The sequence below is a fragment of the Zonotrichia leucophrys genome, chromosome 2 (assembly GCF_028769735.1).
Source record: "Zonotrichia leucophrys gambelii isolate GWCS_2022_RI chromosome 2, RI_Zleu_2.0, whole genome shotgun sequence".
NCBI classification, from domain to species: Eukaryota; Metazoa; Chordata; class Aves; order Passeriformes; family Passerellidae; genus Zonotrichia; species Zonotrichia leucophrys.
The window spans coordinates 22,478,712-22,495,137 of NC_088171.1; the positions used below are offsets into that span (position 1 = coordinate 22,478,712).

At 36.8% G+C, this 16,426-nt stretch overlaps 1 protein-coding gene across 7 annotated transcripts; it reads right to left on the reverse strand.

The window, feature by feature from the left end:
- Positions 1–623: 623 nt before the first annotated feature.
- On the reverse strand, positions 624–16,415 carry SLC25A40 (solute carrier family 25 member 40). Of its 7 annotated transcripts, none has more exons than XR_010439097.1 (12): positions 16,250–16,411; positions 15,186–15,306; positions 14,328–14,387; positions 13,065–13,171; positions 11,231–11,298; positions 9,495–9,619; positions 8,113–8,286; positions 4,747–4,856; positions 4,350–4,431; positions 2,630–2,710; positions 850–1,073; positions 624–731 (listed from the first exon to the last, which is right to left on the reverse strand). XR_010439097.1 is itself a non-coding variant. In XM_064704232.1 (12 exons), exons 2-12 carry the CDS (start codon positions 15,277–15,279, stop codon positions 1,029–1,031), a joined length of 1,083 nt encoding a protein of 360 aa, XP_064560302.1. In that variant the 5' UTR covers positions 15,280–15,306; positions 16,250–16,415; the 3' UTR covers positions 822–1,028. The 7 variants fall into 7 exon arrangements, 5 of the variants coding, with proteins under 5 accessions (XP_064560302.1, XP_064560305.1, XP_064560304.1 ...); XM_064704232.1 differs by lacking the exon at positions 624–731 and adding an exon at positions 1,267–1,403 and having other exon boundaries at positions 822–1,073; positions 16,250–16,415; XM_064704235.1 differs by lacking the exons at positions 624–731; positions 16,250–16,411 and adding exons at positions 1,267–1,403; positions 13,790–13,965 and having other exon boundaries at positions 822–1,073; positions 15,186–15,259.
- Between the last annotated feature and the right edge of the window lie 11 nt (positions 16,416–16,426).

The following is a 16,426-nucleotide window of genomic DNA, read 5'->3' on the forward strand; positions in this document are numbered from 1 at the left end:
TGCTGCAGCTGATCCTACCAGGAGTGCAGCACAGTGGGCAGGGGGTGGCTGTGCCTATGGCAGCAACCTGCACACGCTCACAGGGCTGCGTCAGGCTGGCACACCATCACCTCTCCTTATGGCAGCAACCTTGGCCTTCCAACACAGGGTGCCCCACACAAAGTGTGCACGGAGCAGTGTGACAGTGACAACTGGCACCTCCCAGAAACAGGTGCAGGAGTGTTCCTGCAGAGCACCTGGACAGGCCTTTGGCCGCAGTGCATGCCTGTGCTTTAATTTCGAGTATTACCTTAAACAAAAAGTCCCTGCTGCCCTATCACTGTATGCACCATGCTCTCTCAGTGTCTAATGAACATCAGTATTTTTCCAGTTTTACAGAATTTTTCACTTAAAATAAACCTGAGAAGCTTTAAAAATATGCACTTACACAAAATACAGAGCTGCGAATAAGAAACATGTACAGAATGAAACACATAACAAGCAGCAAGAATAAATAAGTATTTATTGAATTCACTCTGTATAAACCTCCTTACTGAGAAATAAATATATCTTACAATTAGAAACCCAAAACATTTTAAAACATAATTTTAAAACCTAACTAAAATGCTTAGGGTTATTTAGTCATTTTCATGACTAAAATTTTACACAGTAGAAGTCATTATTCTTCATTGCTATGTCCAGGCACAATTTTTCTTCTCTCTCTCCTTTCTTCCTTTATTTTTTATCTCCAGCTGCAAGAGAAGTCATAAAATCTTCAATGATAGTTTAAGGGTGATGTGCATTTTCTTATTCTTAATAAAAAAGTGAATTAATCCTTTGTGAAATTAAAAATGAAGCTTTATTAGTTACCAAATGTAACAGTAGAAATTCATTGGGAATTCTAGAAAACATCTTCACAGATTTGGATTTGACACAACTTCCGTCTTATACTTTGCCTTCGTACAATTGGACGAAGAATTATGGATGTTGATTCTTTTTTTCATTTAAATGAGAAAAGAAAGACTTTCCATATTCATATGTGCTGATCATTATGGCACAAGCAGGAGCAACTTTAAACAGCCGTGGAGTAATACCTGCCCAGAAGAGAAAGGAAAGTATTCACTATTACTGTTTTCAGACCCAAGTGCTGCAGTACAGTGTGTTGATCACAAATTATCTACACCATAGTGTATCAGTTTAGAGCTGGGATTCTACCTGCTCACATGCCTCAAAATACTGAATTTACCAGCTGTAGGTATTACCAGTGTAATACCCTTATGCCCTCACCTCTGCTGTCTTGTGTGGTCTGCCTGCCTCAAGTCCAGTGTGTCTCTGCCCCTTCTGATTCCATGCAACCGGAGCACCTGGGCCTGCAGGGCTCCTGTGCTCCAGCACACAAGAGGTGGCCTCTACTAAAATGAACCCTGGTCACATGAATAAATGATGGAATGTAAGCGTTAAATATCTCACATTATAGTCAACTGTGATCTTACCAGTGGAGGTTAGAAAGTGATTCAGTTTAGAGAAGGGGAATAAGGCCAAATCCCCTTGTCCACACACAGCCAGCCCTCCACTTCCACTTGAAATGCAAAACATCTGCTGAGAGGCAGCACAGATGACACAGGACCTATGCAGAACTTGTGTGCCTTTGGAGCAGCAGCAAGGAGCCAGGCCGGCCAACCCCAGTCATCTCAGCTACGTGTGGCCAACTGAACTGAACTGGGCCTGATCAAGAGTATCTCTAAACTCTGCTACCCATGTGTCAAGACTGAAATGTGTTTTAATCTATTAACTGAATTCAGTATCAATATTATTGATACTTTGTGGTGTCTTGCATTCTGTTAGCATCCAGTGGTCTGAAATATGCAAATCCTGTTACTCAGCTATGCCACCACTGTACAGCAAATAAAGCAGTTTAATCTCTTTCAGCAAACACAAGTCCTGCAAGGCTTAACCACCTGTGCAGCCATTCACACCAGGGCCCCAATGAGCCAGTGCAGTGTGGTGAAGTGAAGTCTGGTAAGAATCCTGGATTTGGAATGTCTCTTGCCAATAGTAATTTCAGTATAAGCTACGATAGGATTTTATCTCAATATTATTTTAATCTCAGTATCTTGTCATTTCTGCCTCAGCCTGCCAGAGTCATGCAACAGAGGGTCAATGTTTTCCCCTGTCTTCCTCTGGTCATCTGTAGAAGCCTTTCTTGCTGCCCTTGACATCCCTGGCCAGATTCATTTCCAAACCTGATCTCTGTCTACTTGGACCATTTCTCTGTGACAGGTTACCTGTCCTGGCTTCCTTATTGTGTCTGAGCTTGTCCAGGAGCTCCTTGTTCCTCCATACAGGCCTCTTGGAGTTTTCACCTAACTTTCTCTCTGCTGGGATACATTGTTCCTGAGCCTGGAGGAGATGATTCCTGAATATTAACCAGCCTTCTTGGGCCTCTCCTCCCTCCAGGACTTTATACCATGGTTTTCTACCAAGAAGATCCCAGGAGAGGCCAATGTCTGCATGTCTGTTGCTTTATATATGCAAACTATTGCATAGCTGACAGTGTTCACAAAAATGGAAATATAAAACTTACGCACTTTAAAATCGATAATTAAGAACTCTCTAGTCTGAATTTTTTTAGAGATAAGAAAAAATTTACCTGCAAATAATCCAGTAATCCCATTTCTAGCAGCAATTTTCCTCATAACTGCCCAGGTTGATTTACTGTCCCTCTGTGGAACTCAATACAGTACAAGACAACAGTGAATTCGGCAATCCATGCAATGCCACAGAATGATATTTTTAGAAATCAGAGACAGTCACAGATATAATTGTTAGGTTTAACTCCTTTTTTTGTTAATTTTATCCATCTTATTTATACAGTATGTTAAATTAATACAGTATGCAAATACACAAGTTGAAACAGCAAGACATGGAAAAGACCTGTAGTAAAACCTAAAATAAGATGAACAGCTACTATAGTCTTTACTGGATTGATGACACGGGTGAAAAAAGCCAAAGTAGTTTCATAGAATACATTCATCAGGAATATCCCACAGCCCTTGGAAGCCAAAAAATATTTTTGCATAGACAAGAATATCATCAAATATTTTGAGAGACAAAATGTAAATGCATAGTCAGTGTCCAATTCTAACATTAACTGGATTTGGAAAGAATTAAACTGGCACAAATTAAAGATTACCATAATAGAATTTTAAAAATATAAATTAATCTTATTAATACTAACCTAATAAATATATGGCAGACACATGTTTCAAAGTGGTGTTAGGAAGGAATTCCTACATTCATCAACACAGGAAAAGAATTAAAAACAGTAACTATTTATATTTAAAACTTTTTTAATACTTGTTCTGCAATCAAATAATAATAATTTCTTTCAAGAATTACTCTAGGAAAAAAAAAATTAACTGAGAGAATGAAACCTCATGCCAAAAAATGAGCACTTATTTTCTAAGCAGAAACTATTTGGATACCCAGCCTTTTTAATAGTTTGTGTTCTTAAAGCCATGATATAATATTTATTTAGGTTAATGTAAATCCTTCACTGGTCCACATCCCAAGCAATGGAAAAGAAAGGTATTATATACAACTTCAATTTTATAAAACAGAGCAGTGCTCTACTGACAAGAGCAAAACAGCAACTTCTTTCATGCTTTAAAGATGTTGGAACATTCATTAATATGCCCTCAAAAATAATTTTTTTGAAATCTCATAAAAAGAAGGTGAAAAATACACAACCTGAGCACAATATTTCTCTTTCTACTCTAATACCTATCACAAGAATATTGCTATGTAGGAGCAAGTGGTAGTGAATGTTATTTTGAAGACTTCTTCTATAGATCACTGTTCACCTGAATGTTTGCTATGAAGTTAATTTTTTGCTGGTTTAAATATAACTTACTTCAATCATAGAATACTTTGGGTTTAAAAGAAGCAAAGAACCTTTATTGGTCATCTAGTCCAACATTCCTGCAGTAAGCAGGGACATCTCAAATTTGCAATTGGTCTGCCTAAATGTAATAGCTTTGGATTCCTTTGTTTCAATTTTGTACCATCTTATTAAGCTAAATTGTACTGAATTCTCACCTTTTCCCTCTTCCATGCCATTCATGAAATATGGTATTCTCCTAGGAGATAAAATGTATCTTATCTAGATACTGCAATTTGGGGAAGAAAAAATGCCTGAATGATAAAATGTTTGCATATACTTTAGAAGTGGCAAATATTTACAATTCGTACCACAGGCCATACCCAAACACTAGGTTTTATTTTTTAAAACACTACAGGTTTTTTTTTTTTATTTTGAAACACTAAAGGGTTTTTTATTCTTACCAACTTACTTACTAAAAGCAACTTACTTTTTAAAGTCTCATTCTCCCAAAGCTGAGTCTGCCTATGTGTTTTCACTACATCAAATGGCTGAGTTACAACAGCTGCAATCTATCAGGAAATCAGTTTTAATGTTAGTGCACAAAAAATTAAAATTTAACTCTAAATTTTTAAATCAAAGTGCACACACAATTTAAAATTAGATTTCATATTCCAAGCACATTGTATTTTTAAGTCTTTTATGTCAGACCACTGTAGTTTATTCAGATTTTTTTAGTCAGGTTGAACGCCACACCACATGTGTTTAAAGTATAAGCACCCCAAAATATACAACATTTCTGAGAGAATAATCTAAAACCATTCATTTTAAAAACAGTTTATTAGTGCTAATAAAGAATAGTACTAGAAATGGAATTATATACTTACAGAGCCAGATGCTGCTCCTGAAGTAAAAGAAACAAAAAATGTGGGTTCATGTGCACCAACTTCCTTGCACATCATCTTCTTGAAACGTTCATAATTATACCAATACATTGCTATGATTACAAAAAAATAAACTTGCATTACAACAGATTTGTATCTCAAGTACAAAAATTCTTATATCAAGTCCAGATGTAAGAATTCTACTGTGGCAATAGAAGCAAACAGAAACAAGAGCTGAAAGCATAATAAATGTCCTATGTGATAACCCATGGACAGATTGCTGTGTTCTCCTTGTTCTCCATATCCCAAATTTCTTCATATGATACAAATTAGCCTAATCAGTTTGTCATTCCCTTAGGTAACCCCTACCTTCATGCAATCTAAACCAAGCACCATAAAACATTCAATTTAAAATAAATCAAAAGGTAGTCTTCTAATTACTCGCTATGTTTTCAGGCATATTTCACAGATCTCAGTAATTCTAGAAAAACACACTTAATACAAAATGAAATGTTGCCCAGGACTGCCTCATACTTTTTTGAGGCACAGTATAAAATTTATTTCTGAGAGAACCAAAAAAATATGATTTTGCTCCCTGGGGAGCAAATAGGCAAATGCCTCTCTGGGGACTGTCCAAGGAAAGTCCAGCAAACAACTTTCAGGAATAACATCTGTTTCTGTGACCATCTGCTGAACTGAAGTGCACTTTTTCTGCTTTCTAATTACAACTTCAAGTGATATACTACCAGGCTGAATTAGAGAGTAATTCCTCATGGCAGTTGGTTGACTAAATATTGTAAATGACAGCTCCATATCCTGAAAGGTAACCATGTTCAGAACTGAGTTCTGGAGTTTGTGCCAGCAGAAAAATTGCACAGTCTTTCCTTGCCATGAAGACTACCAGCACATATGCCTGGCCCCCAACATTTTACAAAACTAAAGGTAGGCAGTATCTCAGAAGACATTCTGAGGATTTGAGGAGAATGTTGAAATGTACAAAATGTACATAACTTTAATTTAATATAAATTATCTAAAGCCAGAATTTTCTTAAGAACCTACAGGACTCATTTCCCTGAATACCATTTACATTTATATTGTCTGTGACACTGCTTAAAGAAGGACTCAAATATTATTATTAAACCAGTTTTTGTGTTTATAAGCATTTATAACTTAAGTTTTGTTCAGCCCGGCTAGCGTCCCAAGAAACATGACTGAGACATGCCAGGAACACTTGGGCTAGGAATAGAGCAGAATTCTAATTATCCTGTGCTCCTTGAGTCATGCTGTGCTGTTTGCCTGTTTTCAGTAGGACCTGCTTTCTCAACTCCATGTTACAGTGATTTTAACTCTTGAGATAGCTGACTTGAACTCCCTGCAGCAAAGGTGCAAACTGAGAGCACCAGAGATTCAGCTGCTGTTGGGCATCATTCAAACTGAAGAGCTCAGACTGGAGGTACAAAGGGAGGACACCATAGCAGGGAGAGAGCAGGTATGAGGAAGAAATTACCTGAAAACACAGTTGGAAAAGGCATTAAGCAGTATTAAACAACCTTAGCTTTACATAAGCTGAATTTTGTGGCATTAGGGGTTTTTTTTTAAGTACATTTTCCTCTACTCATGCTTCTACTTGCCTGCTCACTATTGGCTGTAGCTCTCAACATGCAGCTACTGCCTTATAGGTTAATTTGTGCCTCTACCTACGTGCCCACAAAGTACTGGGCACCAATGAGTGAGTGGCCACTGGCTGTCCAGGGAATGCCAGAGCAGTGTGGAAACAGATTAAAAATCAACAAGCCTGGCTTGGAGCAGTGGAGGAACAGCAGGCATGGACACAAGAACCTGAAAAGTGCTACGAAGAATGCACATCACCTTAGTGCCCTCTTCCTTGTGCACTCCCTCTGATCTTCCCACTCTGTTAAAAGCAGCAGGGGGAAGGAAGCTCACAAGCTCCAGCCACACTGCTACAGACAAAAATCAATAAAAGAATAAGAGTTTCTACTTGAAGTCAGACAGCAGGAATCAAATGAAGAATTTGAGAGTTCCCTTACAAACATTAGAGAACAGCATAAGAGAAAATTGCATTTGGCAGAGAAGAAAAATAAGTAAATTAAAAATAAAAACTGAAGAGGAAACACTTCAGACAAAAGATTCAGATGAATTCTGGCAGTTGTCTTTAGCCTTAGTGAAACCATGTTCTCATAGGGTGAGAAGCCTTTCCTATCACAGAAGACTAAATAAGGTCCCATCAAAGAACTGGATCTTTAGGCAGCAAATACATTCCAATCACAATTTTCAAACACCTTCCAGTAGCTAAGTGAAAGAGAACAGAGCATTATAAATTCTGAAAAGAAGACAGCTGAAATAACTTGGTTCAGTTTACTCACTTAACTACCAACAGCAATTTTAAAGTTAATATCCTCATCACACCCCACTTATGTCTCAGTTTGGTTCATGGCCAATTTAAAATTTACTCTGAGTACACACATCCTCTAACAGCCCAGACCAATGACTGGCCCCCAGTCATTGATTGGAAACACAAATTAAATTAGATATCAGATCATCTTAAGAGTGAAGTAAGACAACAGAGATAGCAGGTCAAACACTTCAAGGGTTCTCTGACTCCAAAACCAGGTTTGAAAAAGAATCTTTCCAAAAATAGGTTTGAAGAATTTTTCTGGGCCAACATAAAGTGTTTAAAGATTCCTGGTACTACCTCAATGACAGAAACTGCTTCAATGACAACTGATGTCTGATGATCCAAAAGTATTCTGACAAAAACAGGCCTTAAAGGGACAGGGGCTTGCTGGTGCTTTAGCAGTCTTCTCTGTACCATCTGTTGCAGTTACCTTAAGGAATAGCCCTAAGACCAGTTATGCTTTGAATCAGACTTTTCTTCTTTGAGGCTTTCAGCTTTCGAGTCTTGCTAAAGAGTTGTTTGGAGCAGTTATACAAATGAATTCATCTTGATTTAAAAAAAAAAAAAAATCTTGAAGACACTACTGTGTCACTCTCTGTACATGTTTCCAAAATTATGTAAAAGAACATTTAGATACAGCATGTTTATCAGCCACTATTTCTATTACAGAGAAAGTTTCCAGCTGAAACTCTTCAAAAGCAGTCATTGTGTAAGCTAGAGATGAGAAGAAAGTCTAAGTATAGGGAAAGGGAATGTAACAATGAATCCTATCTGGTATCCACAAACAAAATGGGGGGGGGGGAAAAATCACATCTTCAAAGAATTTATAAATAAAAACACTCAAAAAAGACAAATCTCAGTCATTCCTAAAGCCAACTATTAAAACTAATTAAAAGCACAGAAAAATAATATAAAAACATAAACAAAAACCTGCATGGGAAATAAACCTTACCTGAGAAAGGTACATCTCTCAGAATAGTCGAAGCCCAGCCCTGCCACAGGGAGAGCCACCCATCCACAGTCACTTTGGTGCTGACACGCAGGTACAGCTGCTTGTAGGACGACCTGCGATACTGCATTTGGGTTTTGATCAGCTCCAGGGGACTCACCACGGTGGCAGAACCAACTGCAAAGGAAACATGGCTTTTTTAGAAAAATCAGTATTTAACAGTTCAATTTCCTGAGCATTCAAGTCATGCCTCACCTTACTTTATATATTTGATTCTTTTCAACTCTTCCATTTTTTCTTGAACTAATTCCCAAAAAACATGTCTATTCACAGTACCTACATTTCCAATTTAGGGTTTTTTTCAATGCTTGCATATTGCAAACAATGTAACATGTTGAGAATCCTCATTTTCCAGATTTAACACATAAATAGGCTGAAAAAGTTCAAGTACTTAAACTCAATTATTTTCATAGCTATTTTAAACTGTAACTCGAAGAAAGCGATCTTGATGTTTAAGGCTTCTTTTTGTGTTAAAGACAGAATTGTGGTTACAGATTTAAGCTTTTATTTCTAAGCACCTTTGCCATTCTTATTTTAAACTATCAAGAATGATCAGCAGGCAATCTGTATCTGATGAAGTAACTCTTGCGTCTTGCACATTGGTCAGTGAGTCATCATTGAGTCATCATTAAGTAACAAGCTACCACCACACATCTAACAGACATTAAAAATTTTACTAGATCCAAGAATTTTTCTTCTGTTGCTGGAATAAGATTTTACACATGAATTTAAAATCTGGAACAGCCTAATAAGAACAATGTGCTACACCACCACAAAAGAGCAATTCTTTTTCCACTAGTCTGCCAGTGCCCCCAGGGTTGTCACAGGTAGAACATGGAACTGCATCATCAGACCCGTCTACAAAAGCCCTAAAATATATTATCTGAGTTAATTCTACAAAAAAAGACAAAGAAAAGGATAAACAAAATTTAAAAATATACAAATTCCATCCACATCATACAGCAGTAAAACCAGTACAAGTTCAACTTTCATCTTTGTTATAATTACCTATGTACCTTCCATGATAGCAAATTACAACGTTTATTATTAGACTGATGGCAGAACAGACTTAAATGAAACTGTCCTTGGTAGAAATCTAGAAATATAAAATTTTAAACAAATTAAAAATATAGTGAAAGTGTTTCAGCAAAACCAAATCTGTCTTCCAGGTTACAGGGTTTTGTTGCCCAAATAGCACCGGGTAATGACAGTAATCCTTCCTATCCCTCATTTAAACCCACAGCATATTTGCTTTAAATAAAAGTCAAGAAAACAGCATAGAGGTATTATGTTCCAGTTTTCTCTTTAAACAGAGGACAACTTACATCTGCTTAAGGAACCTGCAATAACTGGAATGTGCTCATCATGCTTTCCTGGTCTACTTTTCAAAGCTTCACACAGCTGATCATAGCAGGTAAAATAGATTGCTGTGGTAGGAATTGCCATTATTCTAAAATATAAGAGAAGAAATTTAAATTAATACCAGGAAAGCAGGAGAATAAAGTCAACTATCTTGTACTGATATTTTACTTATATTTTTAAAAAAATTAAATTTCCAGCTGTGTGTAATGGATTAATTAAAAAAAAAAACAACATTAATCCCATAGCTTTGATTCACGGCTTGTAGTTCAGTGTTTCAAACCCACACATTTCCCAGGTTTTCATTTCATTAGGGAAAATGGTAAGTAAAATGATGGTTGATTATCTCAGTCAAAATCTATTCCATACCAGCCACAGAACTATTTTGGTAAAGAATGGGAAATTGGTAAAGATCTGAAAATGAAGAACCCAAACAAAATACTACACAAGTACTACTAACCTTAACTTTTATTTATGTAACAATTGGATATTATGCTCTTGATCAACAGCCATGACATTAATTACTTGAGAGAAAATATAACATGCACAAATATAAGCTTTTTCCATACCAGCATAGTACAGGCTGTAGTAGCAACAGGTAGATTCAATAATCATTCAGTGTAGGGGGAAAGCACCACATCTTACCATAATCTGGCAATTACACTTCTGTGTTATGTCTGTGTCAATACAGCATGTACCACATTAACAAAAACCACTGAGGACTGTCATGCTTGGCAAACCAACATGGCTTAGTTTATATCTTCTCTTCTACTTGTGTGACTTTCTCCAGTAAAGAAGTTAGTTCTCTGCTGGAGAACAAAACATGTGCTTTGTAAAAAAAAACTGTAGTGACTGGAGCAGTTCAGTCAGATTCTAAGGTTTATATTTTGAAATTGCCACATACTGGAGGGTAAACAAGGCTGAACTCCATCATGCTTTTCTTTTTTTGTGTCTATACACTGAGCACTGTCTGCAAATCAAAAGTGTACCAGTGCTTCCCACTAGGCACATCACACTTTGTGCCTTCTTAGATTTGAAAACTTTTTTGGTTTATGAAGGAGAACATTATTATAGAGGTCTTAATTTCTATCTGTAGGTTAATATGAATAAAAAGATAAAACAGTTTGGGGCTGTTAAACCTAAAGAGAATACCAGGAGAAGATCTGATTGCTGTGTTTAAATACGTAAATTGCTCTTGTAGAAAGAAAATGAATTATCTGTTTATCCAAACAGAATAAAACCCCAAAGTTCTTTGAAATAAAGAAGATGATTACAAAAATTATGTGAGGGTAATGAGGTGGAACACCAGAGTGTCTGGAAACAGCTGTGCTGCTGATAACAAGTCATTAAGTAACAAGATACAACAGGAATGTGTTGAAGACTGACCCTCTCAAGTGACAAGGTCCCACCCTGTGATTCGATGATGCTATCAAAGGAATGGTTATAGTAGGGGAAAAAAAAAAAGCAGAATGAGAAGTCTATTGATCCCGCTTAAGTACTGAGAATGTATCAAGAAATTCTAACATCTGGTAAAAATTATACTGTCCATAGACATTTCTGATTAAACTGATTAGTCTGAAACTTCATAATTGACCAAATTTTTAAAATAACTTAGAAATAAGCATAATAATTTCTCAAAAATAATTTAGTAATTTTTTTTAAATAACTTACAGCATGTTACCAAAAAACCCATTCAACTCACAGCGTTGGGGGAAGCCCACTCCACAGCGACTTAATTCCCTCTATTCGAATAATTTTCACAAATGCGTCCTAAAAATATAACCAGGCAAAGAGCAATAGTTAGCTACAAACTTTTGTAGCTAGTAATACATTTTAGCTGGCAGAACACAAAACTAATGTCTTTAAAAGTATGTTTTTAAAATGGCTTAGCATTATAAGATCTCAATTTTATAACTGCTTACACAAGCTATCTCGTCATGCAATACACTTAATCATGCAAACAGTTCCACTGAGCTAAACAGAATAATTTATGTGACTGAAATTAAGAATTTCCTTCCATCTTTAAAAAGGCAAAGTACTAAGTGTTTATCAGTGACTGACAGCCCCGTGAAGAACTATTTTCAGTACTGATATGGTATTGCCGCAATTGGTGGAAACTTCCCCAAAAATCCACTAATTTTTTTTTTTCAATATGTAGCAGAGTTTCTAGGAGTGAAATAGCAACTAATTCTCACAGATTCTTCAATACTTCCTCTGACAACATGACCCCATACATGCAATGTGTATACACTGTACCATATACAAGCTTTCAATTATTATTACAGCTGTCCTGTATATTCCCAGGAGACTGACAGCACAAGAACACTAAACCTTGAAGATCATTCAGCTGAAATCACAAGCAAAACCACAAACTCTGTAGTGTCAGGATATTAATTTTCTTAAAACATCTGGGGAAAGAGGTTGGGATTCAATGGATCAGAATATGCCTAAGACGAGACATTACTACAGAGCCTCAAAAGACAGAGTCTGGCAGACCAGAGAAAGGACTTAGAGGAAGAAAAAAGCAAATAGCTTTAGAGAAGACAGCCTTAATGGAATTATAGTGTGAGGTAAGAAGTTGAATGGAAAAACCAAAAAAAATGGTTTATTACAACAAACCTGATTAGCTTTGAAAGGAAGCCCAGAATCCCTAGAGGTCCTAACATGGTTTAACAAAAAAGACACTTTTATACTAGCCAGTTAATATGTTTGTAACCCAGCTTCAACAAGTTTACAAAACAGGAAGGGATAGATGAAAGTTAAGATTCATTTTTTTTTAAAAAAAGAAGTTATATGATAGTCATTCTTCTTTAAGAATCACCTTTTATGGCAAAACCAGGCATAAATTCATGTCTAATAGAAAACTATTTAACTTTCTAAAATTACATACCAAAGGTAACTGAAAAAAATCACACTTGTAAAGTTATTAATTTAAAAAAAACCTTTTAAACTGAAGACACCTTTTGCATTAACATCCCATTCTCAAAAATTCTTGATCATAGGTTTAATTTCATGGCAGAGTCAAAACAAAATTGACTAATGAACCAGCATGACAGTATCTGCCAGCAATTCTGGTTCAAGTGTTTAGGAAAATGCTACTTCCACAAGTCTAGATACGTGACAGGATAGAGATTCTCTGGATAGAGAACTTGACACATGAACTTAACTTTAAACACTATCTGCACCATTAGTTCAGCTCAGAAGCATATTGGGAGATGTGTGGGCTCAATGGATGTAAGCAGGAAAGAGAAAATTATTACCTGCAATCAGCAACTACTGCCAATACAGCTAAAGTGGGGAAAATCAAATCATGAAGCCAGTAACCTGGGAGGAGAGCTGTGCAGCTGCCTCCTTGCTCATCTTAAGGAAGGAATATGTATTTTTTTGCAGACAGTAGAAGGTATCATCAATCAGCAGTGTAACCACATGAAGGCCCTCTCAAATAATAGATTCCAGTAGAACCCGAAAAACCCTGAAAACTTTGGAGTATGCTACTTAAAAATGCACAGTTTTCTATAAATGTAAAATGTTCTTACCGATGTCCCTTTGAAATGCCCAGGATTTTTATACCAGGCTTTGCTGTCCCCATTTTTACAAACATACACATGATCCATATGGCCACTGGAGTTTACAAGACACTTTCCTAAAAAATGGTGCATAAGAATATAGTTAATGCTTATAAGATTGTTTTTATGCAGCAGCAATTTTCAAATTGGATATAATGGCAACACAGATTTATCTCTGGTTAGACACAGAGGGGCAAAATAATTTTGCTAAGTCAGTAATGACAAATTAGGTCAAAAGAGAGAGGGTACAAATTTACTCCTCAGACTGCCCAACTAAATAGAACTGCCTTCACAAGGCTCCAAGAGACATGTTTAGGTTACATTACCATCTGCTGAAAAGTAAAACTAATACAAGACCTGAATGTCACTATTATATGTAACTGTGAACATCTTTTAAATCTTTTATTAAGTAGCCTCAGCATCCACTTCAAGTGGAGGTATTGTATCTTATCTGTATTATTATTATATCTTATCTTGGTCTGTTTTTATACTAGATCATCCCCTCCATTTGTTTTTTATTTCTCCTACATTATGTACTTTCAACCTGTTTGATAAAATATTATTGCTATTACAAAAACATACTTCAAGCTTCACATTTGCAGATTTCTGAAGGCTTTAGAACTTACTCAAAAACAGGATAGAAGGCAAAAGTATTTTTCCTAATTTAATTTGCAAGTGTGACTGCAAATACTCACCTCCACATTCAACATGAAAAACCAGTCATCTTCTTTTCTTTTAAATCTCATATACTAAGTACAAGTAAATAGTAGGAACCATTAGCACATCTTTGAGAGCACAATATCTTCATCTATTTAGAACCCAAGTGGCAAGTGACTTGTTAAGACTTCTCCATTTCAAAAATCTCTGGATTCTGGAGGAGATGAACTTTGATATAACATCCTGACCACATAAGCCCTCTGATGAAATATTTATTTATTTAGTAACAGCTTTTTATTGTTCGACTCAACTCAGTATTAGTTGTATGTTCTGCCATAATGAAAATACTAAGACAGGGACAAAAGGCCTGTTTAAAATCATATGGATGTATGGGATTTTTTACTGTTGTGCCATAGTACATATGGTGTGTTGCTCTTCCCCCCACGCCCCCAGTTATATTGGAGAAACAGACTCAAACATTCTGCACCTCAGCAGAGCACTATGACAACTATCAGCTAAATACAAGAGCAAAAAGCAAACTGTGTCCCCCATTACACCACACATTTGTTTGTTTACCGTCATGGAATGGATTCCTTTGGGCTTGCAGTCGAGTTTTGATAACATCAAGAGGAGTTACTAAAATGAAACAGAAGGCATTTAGAAACACCCTGGATGCCTTGGAAATGTGGAAGTTTACAGATACCTTATTAAGAACTTCTAGAATCTTTTTTTTGTTTCCAAAGTGGGGGGGAAACACCTAAAAGATTTTACAATGTCATCAAGCAGAGAGAAAAGGGATGTCAGCAGACAAATACAATGCTATCAGAGACAAAGGAGAACTACACACCTTATGTGGTTTGCAAGATATCAAATCTGTCTTTTCTAATTTACTAACAGCTGCATAGGCATGAAATATTACAAATACACAAAGCTCATTCAAAAACCACTGTATCATGTTGTCTAAAATTGCTTTTATAAGTAGCATACCACAAGGCATACAAGATCAAATTTTGGTCTCCGGCATATAAAATAGCAAAGCATTTTCTTCATGTGTTTGTTCTTTTTCAATTAAATGACCATAATACAACTTTAAAAAAAAAAGTTAAATTTATTATGCACTTTTCTTTTTTCCTGCATGTAGCCAATATGTAAAACACTGGGCTTCTTGAAAAGTAAGTGAAGGTTTAGTGAACACTTCACTGTTTCTACTGCAGCCCTTACAATTATCACAGGCTGAGACATGCTGAATGCTGCAGTGCCTGGGCAGCTGGACCATCCTGCTCTGAATATATCGGCTGAGGGCTCGATTCCACACTTTAGGGGAAACATACACAAGCAGACATCATGCTGAGTCAAACTGAAAAGTAATTACTTTGTAAGAGTCTCTCTTACAAGTAGTAGAGAAGAAGTGGCCAGCTTCATAGATTGCCTTACCAAATAATGATGTAATTATAGCTCCACAACAAGAGGCTATTGCTTGCTGAACAATGGTTAGTTTTTGTACATGGATACCACTCATTTCAGCCATGGCTTCATCCCCAGACAAGAAAAAAACCTGTTAAGGAGCAGAAAAACATATTGTAAGACTACACTCAAAATTTGCAGAAAAAAACTCAAGGGATAAATATTTTCAATTTTCATTACTAAGTTATGTAGAACCAGCAATATTACTTTTCTACTCATGTAGAAGCATCTCAGTAATTTTTGAGATATTTTGAGCCATGTTTTGCAAGTAAGCTTTCTAAAGACAATAAATCTTCAAAATCCTTCCTAAATGAATTACAACGTTTACATGTTCTTGCAAACCACATGAAATGTTTAACATTTCATTTTATTGCCTTTAACTGCAACAAAGTATTTACAAATGGTCCTTAATGCCAATAATCCTTACAAAGACAAACTCCCAGCCTGTAGCCCATAAACTGAAGCACTGCAGAATAATTGACCCAGCCCTTCTCTTGCTCCCGTCTCTCCTGAGAGAACCCCGAAAGGTCTCCTGGCTGCCACAGCCTGCTGTGATGACTGTGCCCTGGCAGGCTCCTGGTGTAATAGGCAAGGACTAGCTACTAATGGTGACACCATCAAATGTTAATTCCTTGAACGAATCCTGCTCTACGGCTGCAGAGGCACGGTCACAGCAATTTAAGAATGCAGTCACAATATGTGCAACTAGCCAGGACAGAAGAAGATAATAAAAGAAGATAATAAAAACACTTCAGAAAATAAAGTCTCCAAATAGAGGTGCGTCTTTAAAAATGCACCACTGTGCTTAAGTATAGCCCTAACTTTGTTAGAAACATTGATCTAAGCTTTTCATTGACTTCGCAAGAATGTTTTTGTTATTTGCACTACACTTAAAGTCAGATAAAAAAGATTTGTTGCACAAACCAACTCTGGCTTCTCAGGTGCTAACAACTGCAACGGTGGGTGGGGATATTGTTTATTTTTCACGTATCTTTACCTCGGAAGGGGACCGCTGCCCAGAATTGCGTACATACCCGTTTACCGGCGGCGCCAGCCGGGGGCCAAAGGTCTCCACGACTCAAGAACAGTCCGGGCTGCGGCGAGGGCAGAAGAACGCTGCCACTCCTATACCTCCTCCAGAGTCAAGGCAGCCGAGCTCCGGCCCCACAACCTCCTTCCCTCCTTCCCCGCCTTGCCCGGCCTTCCGCCCG